The sequence below is a fragment of the Camelina sativa genome, chromosome 20 (genome assembly GCF_000633955.1).
Source record: "Camelina sativa cultivar DH55 chromosome 20, Cs, whole genome shotgun sequence".
Taxonomy (NCBI): Eukaryota; Viridiplantae; Streptophyta; class Magnoliopsida; order Brassicales; family Brassicaceae; genus Camelina; species Camelina sativa.
This window is the reverse complement of record NC_025704.1, coordinates 11,027,308-11,042,903: the sequence shown is the minus strand read 5'-3', so window position 1 is coordinate 11,042,903 and position 15,596 is coordinate 11,027,308. Positions and strand designations below refer to the sequence as shown.

At 38.5% G+C, this 15,596-nt stretch overlaps 4 protein-coding genes across 4 annotated transcripts; 3 read left to right on the top strand and 1 right to left on the bottom strand.

Annotated features, from left to right (window-relative positions):
• Positions 1,730-2,333, top strand: LOC104772410 (germin-like protein subfamily 3 member 3). The gene has a single exon (XM_010497031.2). The coding sequence runs from the start codon at positions 1,785-1,787 to the stop codon at positions 2,331-2,333; it is 549 nt and encodes a 182-aa protein (XP_010495333.1). The 5' UTR covers positions 1,730-1,784.
• On the top strand, positions 3,080-3,973 carry LOC104770439 (germin-like protein subfamily 3 member 3). The gene has a single exon (XM_010494865.2). The coding sequence runs from the start codon at positions 3,135-3,137 to the stop codon at positions 3,768-3,770; it is 636 nt and encodes a 211-aa protein (XP_010493167.1). The 5' UTR covers positions 3,080-3,134; the 3' UTR covers positions 3,771-3,973.
• Positions 5,347-7,184, top strand: LOC104770438 (polyubiquitin 4). The gene is made up of 2 exons (XM_010494864.1): positions 5,347-5,457; positions 5,815-7,184. Exon 2 carries the CDS (start codon positions 5,815-5,817, stop codon positions 6,961-6,963), a length of 1,149 nt encoding a protein of 382 aa, XP_010493166.1. The 5' UTR covers positions 5,347-5,457; the 3' UTR covers positions 6,964-7,184.
• On the bottom strand, positions 10,455-15,120 carry LOC104770437 (protein PLASTID MOVEMENT IMPAIRED 1-RELATED 1). The gene is made up of 3 exons (XM_010494863.2): positions 14,956-15,120; positions 11,846-14,304; positions 10,455-11,729 (listed from the first exon to the last, which is right to left on the bottom strand). The coding sequence occupies exons 2-3, from the start codon at positions 14,260-14,262 to the stop codon at positions 10,646-10,648; spliced, it is 3,501 nt and encodes a 1,166-aa protein (XP_010493165.1). The 5' UTR covers positions 14,263-14,304; positions 14,956-15,120; the 3' UTR covers positions 10,455-10,645.

Sequence of the window (15,596 nt, the reverse complement as noted above, 5' to 3'; positions counted from 1 at the left end):
AAAAAAAAATAATAAAAGCTGAAATATGTTTTGCTAACTATATTGGGGCTTTCACAAATTTTTATTTATTAACTCATTTGATTTTGAGATTTTTTTTGCTAATTATAGACTTTTTTTTGCTAATTTTGAGGATTTTTTCTAATTTTAAAACCTACTGTATTTTATTAGTTATGGAATATTTTCAAATTATATGGCTTTTTAACTAATTCTTGGACTTTTTTGGAGCCTATTATTGGACATTTTTAAAAATTATGAGACCTTTTTATTAGTTTTGGGAGGTTTGAAGCCTTATTAGTTTTTTTTTTTATAAAAAATTCTTGCAAAATGGGCTTCGAAATTTTGAGGCCCAATACGAATGTTTCATTCGAATGGGTGAAGGGCCGGGCCTGTTGCTCTTTTACCCAAAAATGGACCACACCTATCTCTCTTCTTCTCCATTCCTTTCTTTACAAAATATCTCATCAATAAAGCGGCCCCATTTTAGATATTTGATTACCTTAAAAGACCTCTCTGAGAGCTTCTAAAACAGTTTATACCCTTCAACTTCGACTTTTTCACAACGTTGTATATTTAGTTGTCAGGAATGGATACCTCAAATTAATTTTTATTTTATTTTCTTAATGCTAATCTATTATACAATTTAGTTTTCTACTCCATTTTTATTGGATAATCTATTCAAAAACGAATAGAAGAGTAGCTAGGTTAAATATCTAATCAGTTCATACTAGGAAGTCTTAGTGGGACGAAGAGATTAATTTCGGTTCACACTTCCATATAGCTAGACGCTAGTGACAATTAATGAAATGAGAAACGTCTCTTTGTATTTGTATACTATATTATCATGTTTTTCTATAATACAGTATGAAATTATACAGTATGAAATTGTACGTAGGTCTAAGCCACATATTGTCATAGAAAATGTTTTGATATATATTTTCACGTGAGTACGTGCAAGGAAAACACAAGGACTTCAGGATTTTTAACCAAGAAAAAGTATATTATCAAGAGCAAATGGTAATTTCTTATGAAGGCTTAGTCTAATTATCTGGAGATCAATGCAAATTTTATATCAAACGTAAACTCTAATTTTTTTTTTAACGTCATCTTTATTGCTTTCATGATCAGCTAAGAGTTGACAAAGTCATTGTTGTACAACGACAAGAGAATTAGGACAATAAGAGGAAAAAAGTCCTTTGTAATGATGTTTGATATCCTTCCTTAAATTGCTAAACGATTGGCACATAAATTCCCTTCTCTCATGATAAACGTAAATTTGATATCTTGATAAAGTACTTACTCTGAAATTTCTTAGAACCCTAAATTATAGTATTAAATGTAACTATATATATATATATATATATACACACACACAATAAACTTCTTTGTAAGAAACAGTTTTGAAGTTAAAAAGTCCTGTACGAAATTACCATTTGCATACTTGGTATTTTACACTAGCTAGTGCTATAGTAGAATAACACTTTTAATATTTTTAAACAGTTTTATCTTACTGAAAACGAAACATTTATCGCTATCCCAGAGCTGACAAAAATCTCTGACATGGAACCCCATCATAGGCCATGTGGGGTTTTTCTCACGTACGTACACCCAAGGTTCACATGCATGCAATGCTAAGAAGAAAAAAAAGATCCCTCTTGCTTGCTTCAAGACCATCCTCTCGTTAACCATATCAATATCTTATAAAGTGTCTATATAAACCAGATGGCCTCTCTTTCTGCCTCATAACTTCAAGAAGAGCTCTCTTATCTAAAACATTTCAAGAAAAAATGAAGATGATAATCCATGTTTTCTTCATCATCTCCCTCTTTTCATCCATCGCTTTTGCCTCTGTTCAAGACTTTTGTGTAGCTGATCCAAAGGGTCCTCAAAGCCCATCAGGGTACTCTTGCAAGAACCCTGACCAGGTCAACGAAAATGACTTCGTATTTTCAGGCCTCGGCAAAGCTGGAAACACTTCGAACATCATTAAAGCCGCAGTTACTCCAGCTTTTGCGCCAGCTTTCGCAGGTATCAATGGTCTTGGTATCTCTATGGCTCGTCTTGACTTAGCCGGTGGTGGTGTCATCCCTCTTCACACTCATCCTGGTGCTTCTGAGGTCCTTGTGGTCATACAAGGCACTATTTGCGCTGGATTTATCTCCTCTGCTAACAAAGTTTACTTGAAGACACTAAACAGAGGCGATACAATGGTGTTTCCTCAAGGGCTTCTTCATTTTCAGCTTAACTCTGGTAAAGGCCCTGCCTTGGCCTTTGTCGCCTTCGGAAGCCCCTCCCCGNTACGTGCAAGGAAAACACAAGGACTTCAGGATTTTTAACCAAGAAAAAGTATATTATCAAGAGCAAATGGTAATTTCTTATGAAGGCTTAGTCTAATTATCTGGAGATCAATGCAAATTTTATATCAAACGTAAACTCTAATTTTTTTTTTAACGTCATCTTTATTGCTTTCATGATCAGCTAAGAGTTGACAAAGTCATTGTTGTACAACGACAAGAGAATTAGGACAATAAGAGGAAAAAAGTCCTTTGTAATGATGTTTGATATCCTTCCTTAAATTGCTAAACGATTGGCACATAAATTCCCTTCTCTCATGATAAACGTAAATTTGATATCTTGATAAAGTACTTACTCTGAAATTTCTTAGAACCCTAAATTATAGTATTAAATGTAACTATATATATATATATATATATACACACACACAATAAACTTCTTTGTAAGAAACAGTTTTGAAGTTAAAAAGTCCTGTACGAAATTACCATTTGCATACTTGGTATTTTACACTAGCTAGTGCTATAGTAGAATAACACTTTTAATATTTTTAAACAGTTTTATCTTACTGAAAACGAAACATTTATCGCTATCCCAGAGCTGACAAAAATCTCTGACATGGAACCCCATCATAGGCCATGTGGGGTTTTTCTCACGTACGTACACCCAAGGTTCACATGCATGCAATGCTAAGAAGAAAAAAAAGATCCCTCTTGCTTGCTTCAAGACCATCCTCTCGTTAACCATATCAATATCTTATAAAGTGTCTATATAAACCAGATGGCCTCTCTTTCTGCCTCATAACTTCAAGAAGAGCTCTCTTATCTAAAACATTTCAAGAAAAAATGAAGATGATAATCCATGTTTTCTTCATCATCTCCCTCTTTTCATCCATCGCTTTTGCCTCTGTTCAAGACTTTTGTGTAGCTGATCCAAAGGGTCCTCAAAGCCCATCAGGGTACTCTTGCAAGAACCCTGACCAGGTCAACGAAAATGACTTCGTATTTTCAGGCCTCGGCAAAGCTGGAAACACTTCGAACATCATTAAAGCCGCAGTTACTCCAGCTTTTGCGCCAGCTTTCGCAGGTATCAATGGTCTTGGTATCTCTATGGCTCGTCTTGACTTAGCCGGTGGTGGTGTCATCCCTCTTCACACTCATCCTGGTGCTTCTGAGGTCCTTGTGGTCATACAAGGCACTATTTGCGCTGGATTTATCTCCTCTGCTAACAAAGTTTACTTGAAGACACTAAACAGAGGCGATACAATGGTGTTTCCTCAAGGGCTTCTTCATTTTCAGCTTAACTCTGGTAAAGGCCCTGCCTTGGCCTTTGTCGCCTTCGGAAGCCCCTCCCCGGGGCTCCAGATTACATCGTTTGCTCTGTTTGCAAACGATTTGCCTTCGGAACTCGTTGAAGCCACAACTTTCCTCAGCGACGAAGAAGTCAAGAAGCTTAAGGGTGTTCTTGGAGGAACTAATTAAGCTTCACTTAGTTTTCATTTTTCTCTAATGTTCTTTCTAAATGTGTTTTATGCGTGTTTTGTTATTCGAGTTCCTCCTTAAGCATATTCAAATGGTTGTGTTTTCTTTATGTGGTTGTTATTGTTCCTCAATGTTTCATTTCTCATGTTTCTTCGGCTTGAATTGTAACAACTAATAAGCATATTACATATATTGCAAATGTCTACGAGGCTTCTCAACTATATATTGCGGTTTATTGAAATTTTATTATAATCTAAACAGTTTAATCGTACTATATACGGTGTTGCCATTTGGATTCAACAGGATTAAAATACATATATGCTCCGAGTTATGAAGGATGAACAAAGTCACTCGGGCAAATTAACGGAACCGGAAAGAACTAAAATATTCAAATAAATATAAATTTCAAAACTAGAATCAAATTGGAACCAAACCAAAATATTTTAGATATCCGAAAAATAAATGAAATATAGTATGGGGTGTATTGAAACCATGATTTTGGAAGATTGTATTAGATTTAGAAAATTTGGAATTTTAATAGATTTTAGGGAAGTTGATATGATTTATGGTAAAATTCTTTTCAATCCCATCTAAAACCATAAAACAGCTGTGCTTAAACTTTGATCATTGGGAGTGCCATCATGTTAATGGATCAGCGAATAAGGTTGCCGTGGCTATAGCAAAGAGTGTGATGCGCGAGGGTAGATTCCAATCCTATCTGTCGTTGGGTGGACCGGCCTGGTTGCACGATCAAGTAAGAAGAGACACTGAAGGGGGCAATTGATTGCTGTTGTCTTCGGTTTTGGTTCCGCTTGGAGGGTCAATTGACCTCATTATCAAGCGTTTTATATGTTTTTTTGGTTCTGTTCTTTGTACTTTGGTTCCAAACTTTCAAATTTATTCTATCAGACGACAAANAAAAAAAAAAAAAAAAAAAAAAAAAAACCATAAGATTTGAATTTCTGTATTTTTAACTAAAAAAATTCTCTCCAATTTTACAGAATCCCTAAAACTTATTAAAATATAAATCCACAAACTGTTTTGAATAACAGTAAATTAAATTTTACACAAATCATTTAAAATGTCAAGTTGAATTCACCCTATATATTATGCATAGATATTAGCTATTTTAAAACCGAATATCCGAAGATACCAAAAAATACAAAAAAAAAATATTATCAAGAAAAAATCCCAAAAAGTCTTAAATATCCGAAGACATGCGAATGAATGAACTCCATAACTAAAAGAACAAAATCCAAACGATAAACAAACCGATTTTTTCCGGTTTAAATGTGAATCCTACAATAAAAAAGTTGAACCGAAACCGAACCAAATCTAATAGTAATATCTGTGAGTGATTAGGAGTTTAGGACTAGTCAAAGTTTTTTTTGGACAAAGTCAGAGTTATGAATTAATAATCACTCTCGAAGCTACGAGACAACTCCGGAGTAATAAACCAAACTCCCAACAATTAACAATTTTATTAATTAAAAAAAAATAAGAGTCGGTTTGGGCCCAATAATAAAAGTCGGTTTTGATTTTGGGCCTATAGGTCACCACACACACATATAAGAAAACGCGTTGTTCTTGCGATCCTCTGATTCTTCTTCATCTCTTCCAAACCAAACCAAACCTTTACCTAAAAGATCGCTCATCAAATCTCTTCCGAACGATTCTCTCTTTCAAGGTACATCGTCTTCTTCGACTGGTTCTTTAGTATTGGTTTTGAGTCTGATCTTTTCGATTAGATTTGCGTCTTGTAGAATTTTGTGATCTTTCTTTGCCTGGAGAATAGTAATATTGTTCGGATCTGTTCAGTTTCTTGCTTGATTGTGCAATTATCATAGGGAAATTAGGGTTTTCGACCACGATCTGTTCAATTTTAGGGTTTTTGTTTTTCTTTTTTGATCGATCCTCTCTTCTTTTGTTACGTTATCGATTTAAAGTTGTAGATCCGTTCTCTGGTTTTGTTTTGATTTATTCTAATTTTAGGTTTACGATTTGTTTATTGACTAACACTTGCTTGCTTCTCTTTCCTTGCCAGATGCAAATTTTCGTGAAAACACTCACTGGTAAGACCATCACTCTTGAGGTCGAGAGCTCTGACACCATCGACAATGTCAAGGCTAAGATCCAGGACAAGGAAGGTATTCCTCCGGATCAGCAAAGATTGATCTTTGCCGGTAAACAGCTTGAAGATGGCCGCACCTTGGCTGATTACAACATTCAGAAAGAATCAACACTCCACTTGGTTCTCCGTTTAAGAGGTGGTATGCAGATCTTTGTCAAGACGTTGACAGGCAAAACAATCACTCTAGAGGTTGAGAGCTCAGATACTATTGACAACGTCAAAGCCAAGATTCAAGACAAAGAGGGAATCCCACCGGACCAGCAGAGGCTTATATTCGCTGGTAAGCAGCTTGAGGACGGAAGGACTCTTGCTGACTACAATATCCAAAAAGAGTCGACCCTCCATTTGGTGCTTCGTCTGAGAGGTGGTATGCAAATCTTTGTTAAGACTCTCACCGGTAAAACCATCACTTTGGAGGTTGAGAGCTCAGATACTATTGACAATGTCAAAGCTAAGATCCAAGATAAAGAGGGAATCCCACCGGACCAACAGAGGCTTATCTTTGCCGGTAAGCAGCTAGAGGATGGTCGCACCTTGGCTGATTACAATATCCAGAAAGAGTCGACTCTCCATTTGGTGCTTCGTCTGAGAGGTGGTATGCAGATTTTTGTGAAGACCCTAACTGGCAAGACTATCACTTTGGAGGTTGAGAGCTCAGACACTATTGATAACGTCAAGGCAAAGATTCAAGACAAGGAAGGGATCCCACCAGATCAGCAGAGACTCATATTTGCTGGGAAACAGCTTGAAGACGGACGCACCCTTGCTGACTACAACATTCAAAAGGAGTCTACCCTCCATCTTGTGCTTCGTCTCCGTGGTGGTATGCAAATTTTTGTGAAGACCCTTACCGGCAAGACCATTACTTTGGAAGTGGAGAGCTCAGACACTATTGATAACGTTAAAGCTAAGATTCAGGACAAGGAAGGGATCCCACCAGACCAACAGAGACTCATCTTCGCTGGAAAACAGCTTGAGGATGGTCGGACTCTTGCAGATTACAACATCCAGAAGGAGTCAACTCTTCACTTGGTTCTTCGTCTTCGTGGCGGAAGCTTCTGAGCTTTTCTGATGTGATCAAAAGTGTGGTTGTTCGAGTCTTATGCACTTGGGAGGTGATCTTCTTCACCTGGTTTATGTTTCCGTATGCGGGGAAAACTCATATCCCTATAGATGTTGTCAAGTTTCATTTTCTGTTTTCTTATGAACCTTCGTTTGGTCACGTAACAGGGCCTTTGTATTTCAACTTTTATTAATAATACAAGTGCATGTTAAACATTCCACTTCCAAGAATTTATACTCTAGTGTCTAAATATGTTCGAAGCAGAGAATAGAGGGAGACTAGTCATATAGTTTCAATGGATCTTTTGTTTGTTCGTTGGTAATTTGTTCCATTGATCTATTAACTGTACCACAAAGAGGGATTAGTTTGATTCGCAAAACCTAAACTAGACACACGTAATATTAAAACAGATGCAACGACTGAAGTGAATCTACACCATCATCCACCACACCACATAACATTACCTTTGCTTAGCATCAATAACACACAAAGCAGACACATACTACTTGTACTTATAAAATGAAAAATGATACTTGCAAAAACAAATTATTATGGACCGACATGATAAGCCCAAATAATAAAGGCCCACTGGAAAACCGGAACACTAGCCTAGGGCTCGGTTTTATATTTCTTCTCTAATTGGATGGAATTTCTTCGAATCCAAGCTTTGGAATTTAGATATCGAAGTCGTCCGTTCTCCGCTCCTTTGCAACGTCACGGCGGTTCTTGCTGCGAGGTTTTTCCTTCTCGGCTGAGGTACGACGGGGTTTCTTATCTCTCTTCTAACTATATCTCGCCTTTTTCCTATCAATCTGTTTTCTCTCACAGTAGCCGCGTTAATCTAACCTATGTTTTTTTTAGAAAACAAAACAAAAAAGATGGATGTAGCAATCACTGAGCCACCTCCCCAAATCAAAATTCTTGTTGACAATATTGCACAGATGGTTTCCAAACTGGGCGTGGAGGTGGAGAAGAAGGTCTTGCTCGCTGGGAAGGGGGATCCAAGATACGACTTCTTGAGAAGTCCAAACCACACTTTTCACGCATATTACCAGCTCAAGCTTACTGAATACCGTGCTCGTTTTCCGAATCAAGAAGATGGATCAGCTCAGAATGTCCAACCTGATCATGCTCCAGCTACTGATGAGTCTGTTCGTGTTGTTATCGTTCCTCCATTATCGGCCCTGCGTAACCCTCTAGCACCTCACAGATTTTCATTGAAACCCCCCGAAGGCATCACGCTCTTGGAACTTGCTACTATTAAGCTCACAGCTCAGTTTGTGGCTCGGTATGGCATGTTTTTTTTGGCAGAGTTGGTGAAGAGAGTGACTACGAACCCTCAGTTTGAGTTTATGAAGGAAACTGATGGCAGGCGTGATTATTTCACACACCTCGTTGTTGCGTATACTAGAGTATTAAATCGTTCCCAAATGCAGAGCGAGAGGGGTGCTGCTTATATGCAAACCCTTCTTGATGGTTTTTTCGATCGTCTAAAGTTCGAAACGGTGGCTGGGATTGTTCATGTGCCTGCTTTTGTGGGTTGTGTTGACTATTTTGCTTACATGGAGAATAGAGATTCTTCTTCTCACGTGCCACCACTTCAACACCTTTCAACGTTGTCGCTAATCCCACCGCCACAAACCCATCCTGATATGCCTCCACCGGGACCTAGTGGTCAGCTTCCACCCCCTTCTATGGACGAGTCGAATCATCCGGTAACGTTTTCCCCCCACTCTTATTTTAATGTTTCCTATGGTTTGTAATGTTTTCTTATATATATATACCCTTTTTCTCGTTGTAGAGAGAGTTGTCCACTTCAACACAGAGTCGTTTCCAGCCGGGGCAAAACATTTCAAACCAAGCTCCGGCGGTTGTAACAATCTACAAGCCACGTCCAGATGTCAAAATTCTCATTGAGAAAACGGCACTTTTAGTTTCCCAGGAGGGGTTGGAGTTTGAGAGGCTAGTCAGGGACTGTAATGTGGGTGATACGAGATTCGGCTTCTTGAGGAGCTCACACCCTTGTCACGCAATTTACCAGCAGAAGCTTACTGAATACCGTGAGTGTGTAGGAGGTCATCCACTACCCGATCATAGGCCTCCTCCATCCAAGGTTAGGATTAATCCTCCAGGACCTTGCTGTATTGAGAAGATTACACCTCCTGAAGGGACGACGCTCAAGGAACTTGGTGTCATGAAGCTCACAGCGCAGTTTGTGGCGCGGTATGGGTTGTATTTTTCGTCCAAATTGATGAAGGACCCTCGATTTGAGTTTATGTGGAAAAGTGATGATCCTAGGAGCTTTTGTTTAACTCAGCTTGTTTTTGTGTATGCCGGCCGAGTATTTATGCATTGCCAAGAGATGAGCAAGAAGGGTGCTTTAATGGAGACTGTCCTTGACGGTTTTCTCGAGCTTCTTCAATTGGAAAAGCGAGATCCATACTCTTGGAATGCTTTGGTGTTTGGTCTTGACTATTTCTCTCTCATGGAGTGTGATGATGAGTCTGATGAGGAACCTGATGAGGAACCAGAGCCAAGGAGACAAAAGTTTGACATGTCGGACCTGATTCTTGCCGCCGGTAAATTATTTTTGCTGTCTTTTTTTTCTTCTAATTTATTTCTGACTTGAGCTGTATCTAAATTATACATTTTTAGGTGAGGAGATCGATCCCTATTCGAGAAAATAAAGAGAAGTTATTAAGTGGAAAAGAACGCTTGGCACTTACAAGAAGAGCAGCTGGTGGTGACTTCACTTGCACAGAGCAGGAATTGCTTTTCAAACTGCCAAACCTTTTTTTTTTTTTTTTTTTTTTTTTTTTTTTAGTAATTAATCTTAACATATCTGTTGTTTTATGTGATTCTCATCTTGTTGTCGTAAAACTCTCTCTTGTATTGAATTTGACATAACTTAGCTACATTATTTTACTTGATTTTGTGGAACGTTCCCACCTAATCTAGTGGGAGACCGAGTGATTGTACCAGTTAGTACCAAGCTGGTGGAACTAACTTCCATCCATCACACCAATATTTTCATTATAATGTTAAGAATTATTCGTCATTCACAAATTATACATCCTATTCAATAAGAGACTCGATTGATTTGTTTTGAATGAAAGCTTATGTAATAACAACAACAACAAAGATTTCACTACTTTTAACACACAAATTGTCTTGAAAATCTTAACATATCTGACCACTCCAGACAAATTGTCTTGAAAATCTTAACATATCTGGCAGACATGCAAACAAATCTTCGGTTTGTCTAACAAACCTATACAGAGACGACTATCATACAGCAGCATACATGATAGATTGCCATTTCAACCATATTGACATAAAGGTTTACTTAAAAATCTTATTGTAACCTGAGGTTTGATCTTCTGCTAAGCAGTCGGAAACTCCTCCCTGTTTTGATGGAACACACAACTCTTGCCCTATATGTCGAGCATTATGGCAAGAACATACAGCTAAACTATTGGTAATTTCTTCGTTGATAATTTGTTCCATTGATCTCTTAACTGTACCACAAACAGGGATTAGTTTGATCCGCAAAACCTAAACTAGACACACATAATATTAAAACAGATGCGACAATTGAAGTGAATCTACAACATCCACCACACCAGATAACATTGCTTAGCATCAATAAACACAAAGCAGATACATGCTACTTCTTTAATTTCATTTTGGCATTATCACATTCGGATATCGCACGTGTGTGTTCAACTTTCCCATTTTCCCAAGCTCTTTCCATTTAGACCCAGAACCAGAGACACTCCACAACTTGTCACCAGCCTTCGTGAAACCCGGTTTTGGTTTCATAAGAGGAAGCTTGCTGTTCCCTTTCCCCATTCCATTAGCCATCAACCACCTTGAACCAGACTGTACCTGCTGCTGCTGACTCGTGATTCCCCATGGCTTTTTATCGGTCTCGCTCTTCATACCAGTAAGGTGTACCTCTGAAATTTTGTACTGAGGGATCCCTTGTTCCTCCATCGTTTTCTCTTCTTTGACTGCACCACTTGCCTCCGCTTCCTCATCCTCTTCATCCGTTTTCCTCAGCTCTGAAACTGTGCTGTAGATTTTGGGCTTTGGAGGGACGAACAATCTCTCAACTTGGATAAGAGAAAGCATAGGAGCTCCTACTGGCTCATAGTTCCTTAGTGGATCTCGGAGCTGGACCATTAGTGCTACGGTGAAGGTATTCCCCAGTAAACCACATTTCCTTCCCTTTTTCCCCTTTCTTTTCTCACCTTTTGATCCTTTACGGATAAAGTTTAGTGGGTTAGCATGATGGGCAGCCAAAATTTTGGAAGTTCGCTCATTTATTTCGTCTTCGTCACCAATGTCCCCTGAATCTAACTTCATCCACTCATCAAGAGTCAAGGAGAGTCCCATTAAACCATCATCATCGTCCCCATCATTTTTTACGTTCAGAAGCTGTAACCCGGCAGCACCTTCTAGACCAACGCACCCACTTTTCCCCTGGAAAGCTGAGATATCTCCAATAGATTGTGCAGTGATGTCTGAGGGTGCATCCTCATCTGACATTCCTGATTGTATTCTCAATCCTTCCAAAGAAAGTGCTTCAATCTGATCCATAGCCAAAGGAGCAAGATCTTCAAGTGACACATACTCCGAGTCAGAGTTATTGTGACCAGAGCTTGAACCAAATTTTTTTGGCTTAGCTGCAAATGACGTACGTTTTTCACCTCCCCTCACAAAACAAGCTGCATCATCAGATTCATGCTCTGATATATGATCCCTGCATTGAGAAGATAAACCAAATACATTCAACTTGTAAGAAAAGCTGTGTTAAGCACAATTTTCATGTAAACCTTTATAGAAATCAAAACGAGTGATGATAAGATTGATGCAAACCTGTCCCCACAGTCAATTGCAGGTGAAGTTTCCCACAACACCTCTTCCATGGTTGTCCCTGTTATATCGTCCAAAGGCATTACTTTATTTGCCTGCATCGAGAGCTTCTCAATTCCAGCAGTGGCTAGTTTCTGAAGTATCTCCATGATGCCAGAGCCCATCTCAGCAGGCACCACCACTGGAGTTGACACTTGCATGATCAAGCTGCCTCCAGCTTTGGAATTTCTGAACAGTAAGGGATTCATTGACCGCAAGAATCCTCCATTCTTTGTCTGTATAACTGGACCCAGGCCATCTCCAAGAGGAGGCAAATCAAATGGCTCTTTCACTGGAAAATCAGCTGGATGAAACGCATTATGACCATTGTGAGGCGGAGAGTTCTGAAATGTGTTTTCATTCATACCCCACTCACGCATCAGCGATTCCGTTTCCAAGCCTTCCAACATTTTGGCCCTGGGTTCGCTAACTCTTGCTTGAGCTTCCAATTGGTACTCTTCTTCTATATCATGAACGAGGGATGCCAGATCGAAACCTTCTTCATAATCCGATTCATACTCTTTCGAAAAGTTTTCATCAAATTCCATTTGGGGATCATCAGCTTCGGTACTAAAATCAAACAGAGAACCGGCAGCTAGGGTTTCCATTTCAAACTCTCTTAACAGGCGCTCCCTTGGGGACTCAGGTTCACTCTCAGAACTTGGACCAAAAGGACTGTGTTCAATACCTAGCATGTCTAAGAACTCACTTGCCACAGATTCAGCCACATCTCTCGAACTTGATGGTGCTGGTTCCTTCATTGGTGTTATAAAACATGAATCTCCATCTCCATGATTTTTTTGATCTTCTTCGTCTTCTGACGCCGTTGCTTCCAACATTTCTACACTTTTCAAAGCTGATTCAAGATCTTTCATTATCATTTCTTTCAAGTCTCTCTCACCGTTTATTACCTCTTCAGCATCTTGAGTAACAACACTTTCTGCGTCCTTTTGAGAATCCTTGTTCCCCTCTTCTGGAAGAACATTTTCTGTACTAATCTCAACACTTTCTTCAGCTCTAGCAATAGTAGCTTCACCAGGTTTCATTAATTCCTCAAAAGGAACATCTGTTTCATTACCATTTACCAAGGGCTCTTCTGGAGACAAATTTTCTGTTTTAACTTCGTCACTTTCAGCAGTAGGAACTTCACCAGCTTTCTTTATTTCTTCAAAAGGAGTATCAGTTTTATCACCTTTTACCAAGGACTCTTCTGAAGGAAAATTTTCTGTACCAACTTCGTCACTTTGAGCAGTAGGAACTTCGCCAGCTTCCTTTATTTCCTCAAAAGGAACACCAGTTTCATTCCTGGCCACGAGAGGCTTGCTTTGAAGTGCAGTTGCATCTTCTTTTTCACGAGACACTGACTCAAAAGGTTCAATGTGTTTAGTGACAACATCAAATTCAAACTGAGACTCAGTTACTGGATCCATCTTCTTCTCATCCAATTTCTGATACAAAATGTTTACAGAATCGACCAGGTCAGATTTTGCAGCGGGCAAAACTTCATGAAGATCTTTAATTTCCTCCATATTCTGGGATGTAGAATGCGATTCTTTGTTAACAATACCATGATCATAACGCCGAGACGAGGACTTTCCATACCCTAGACTAGGCTTTGCAGTGATGGTTCTTGCCAACCCTGTGTTATTACTAGTTTGTTTTACATTTGAAGAACTGCGTAAATTTTGATTGCTACCTGATGAAGCAGGATTACGAGTATCCCCAACAACAGTGTACCCAAAACTCATGGTTAGAGTAGCACCACTAGCCTTTCCAGTCAACTGATATGTTGTTGACCAATTACCCGAGCTTTTATCATCCTGCAACTCCTCAAGTGTGAGAGGAAGCAACTTAGTGAGATCCATTCGATGTTTTCCAAAGTCAACCTCAGGAGATCCAACGAGAGAGACATACAACAAGAAATGCTTAGCTTCATACTTAGCAGAGTGATGTGGTCCGCTTCTGCTTCCGTAAACCGAGCATGTATGTGTCAGCTTGTCCTTGAAATCAGCTCTTCCGTTGGAAACTTTAGCAGGACGAGTGCTTAGAGACTCATCACGACGTTTCCAGTGCACAGTGAGAGAAAGATCCTGGAATATAGGGGGTAAACCTTCAATGGAAAGGACTTGGGCAGAGAAACAACAATTGAACCGGCGATTTCGGACATGAGAAAGTGCTCTGAGAGGCCAATTCCAAAACGATTTCTTCTCCTTCTGAGTGTCAGCCAAGTGGCTACGATTCAAAGGTTTTGTTGGGGTTTTATTAGGACCAGAAACTGAACCCCTGGGATTCTTATTCACATACAGAGCTTCGCTTATTGACTCAACCTCCTTCAACAATTTCTGGCCACTTGAAGATTCCTCACTGTTAACTTTACTCATCCTGTTCTTTGAAAACACTGAGACTCCAGAAAAAAAGAGAACCTGAAATTTGCAGAAATTTTTTTGTCAGGTCAGGATCAGAGAAGCAAAAAGGAGCAGTGTTAACTGTTTATAGACAGGGATAAAAGAACAGAAGAGAGTGCTAACGTGGCCAGCATATGAACATGTGGGATGGCCATACATACGGCCTAATATGAGCTCACAATCACATAGACATTGACAACTAAACCCAATTAAGTTATCTAAGTACACGATTATATTACTGAAACGCCTTAAAATGGAGAAGAAATGACACAAATTAGCTCCAAACAACAACAGTTTCCAAACAAAGAGAATAGGAGCCGTCCTCTCTCTCACATATATAATTCTACTGTAGCTTTTTGACTTCTACACAATCAATTTAAGAGAAGGAAGACACAGATGTGAGTTTTGCTACAAGCTATCGATGAGGTCTAATGACTTAAAAACTCTAGGCAAATACCACGCAATTCTCATGAATTTAACAAGCTAACTCAAAATTCTGATTACAATTCGAAACTTTCTCAGCGCTATGTGAAATAGATCCAATTCCAACGAACGATCGGAGCTAATTTGGCTAAACGAACCAAGCAACCCAACATCACTGAATTGACGCGACTAAAAAAAAACAACGAGAGAAGAGAATATGGAAGATTGAAGAAGTGGAGAACTCACCGGGCGTGAAAGAGAGAGTAGAGAAAAGTCGTCTCTGTCGAAGCTTGGAAGAAGAGAAAAATGGGATGAGGGAGGGGAGCGTCAGAGACGATGACGAAGAACACAAAGAAAGGAAAGACAACTTTGTTTTATTCCATTTTTCTCTTTTTTACATTTCTTCTTCCCTTTGTTTTTTAAAATCCATTGAACTTTTCAAATAATATTTTTTGAGTACCTTATTCTCTTTACTATTTCGTATAATTGGCCATCAAAGAGTATTTTAGTGCTATATAACCCTCGTGCTTATTACACCTTTGAATTTAATGTCGCAATCAATTATATCTCAGATCCAATCTAAACTAAACCATTTATAAAAACTGATTTAAGAAAAAGTTTTTTTTTTTTTCACATCAAAATTTGATATAGATTTTAACAAAAAAAAAAAATGGATACATAGATATATTTTTTTTACTAAATAAGTTATTGAAGAATAGTAAAATATCTTGAGGAAAAAAAAAATATCTATCGAATATTTAATTACCAATTCTATGCAATGTTATTCTCTTTTTATGTTATGAGAATTTTTAAAATTTTTTTTTTTTTGCTTTTCATAAGGATAAATTTGCATTTAAAATAATTTATTTTTTTCAAAAATTTGAAAA

What these genes read in the sequence shown, in the direction of transcription:
- LOC104770439 (XM_010494865.2), top strand. Translation starts at nt 3,135, where the DNA reads ATGAAGATGATAATCCATGTTTTCTTCATCATCTCCCTCTTTTCATCC.
- LOC104770438 (XM_010494864.1), top strand. Translation starts at nt 5,815, where the DNA reads ATGCAAATTTTCGTGAAAACACTCACTGGTAAGACCATCACTCTTGAG.
- LOC104770437 (XM_010494863.2), bottom strand. Translation starts at nt 14,262, where the DNA reads ATGAGTAAAGTTAACAGTGAGGAATCTTCAAGTGGCCAGAAATTGTTG. An exon ending in GCAATTGACTGTGGGGACAG is followed by an intron (nt 11,730 to 11,845) that starts GTTTGCATCAAT and finishes TTCTCAATGCAG; the next exon opens with GGATCATATATCAGAGCATG.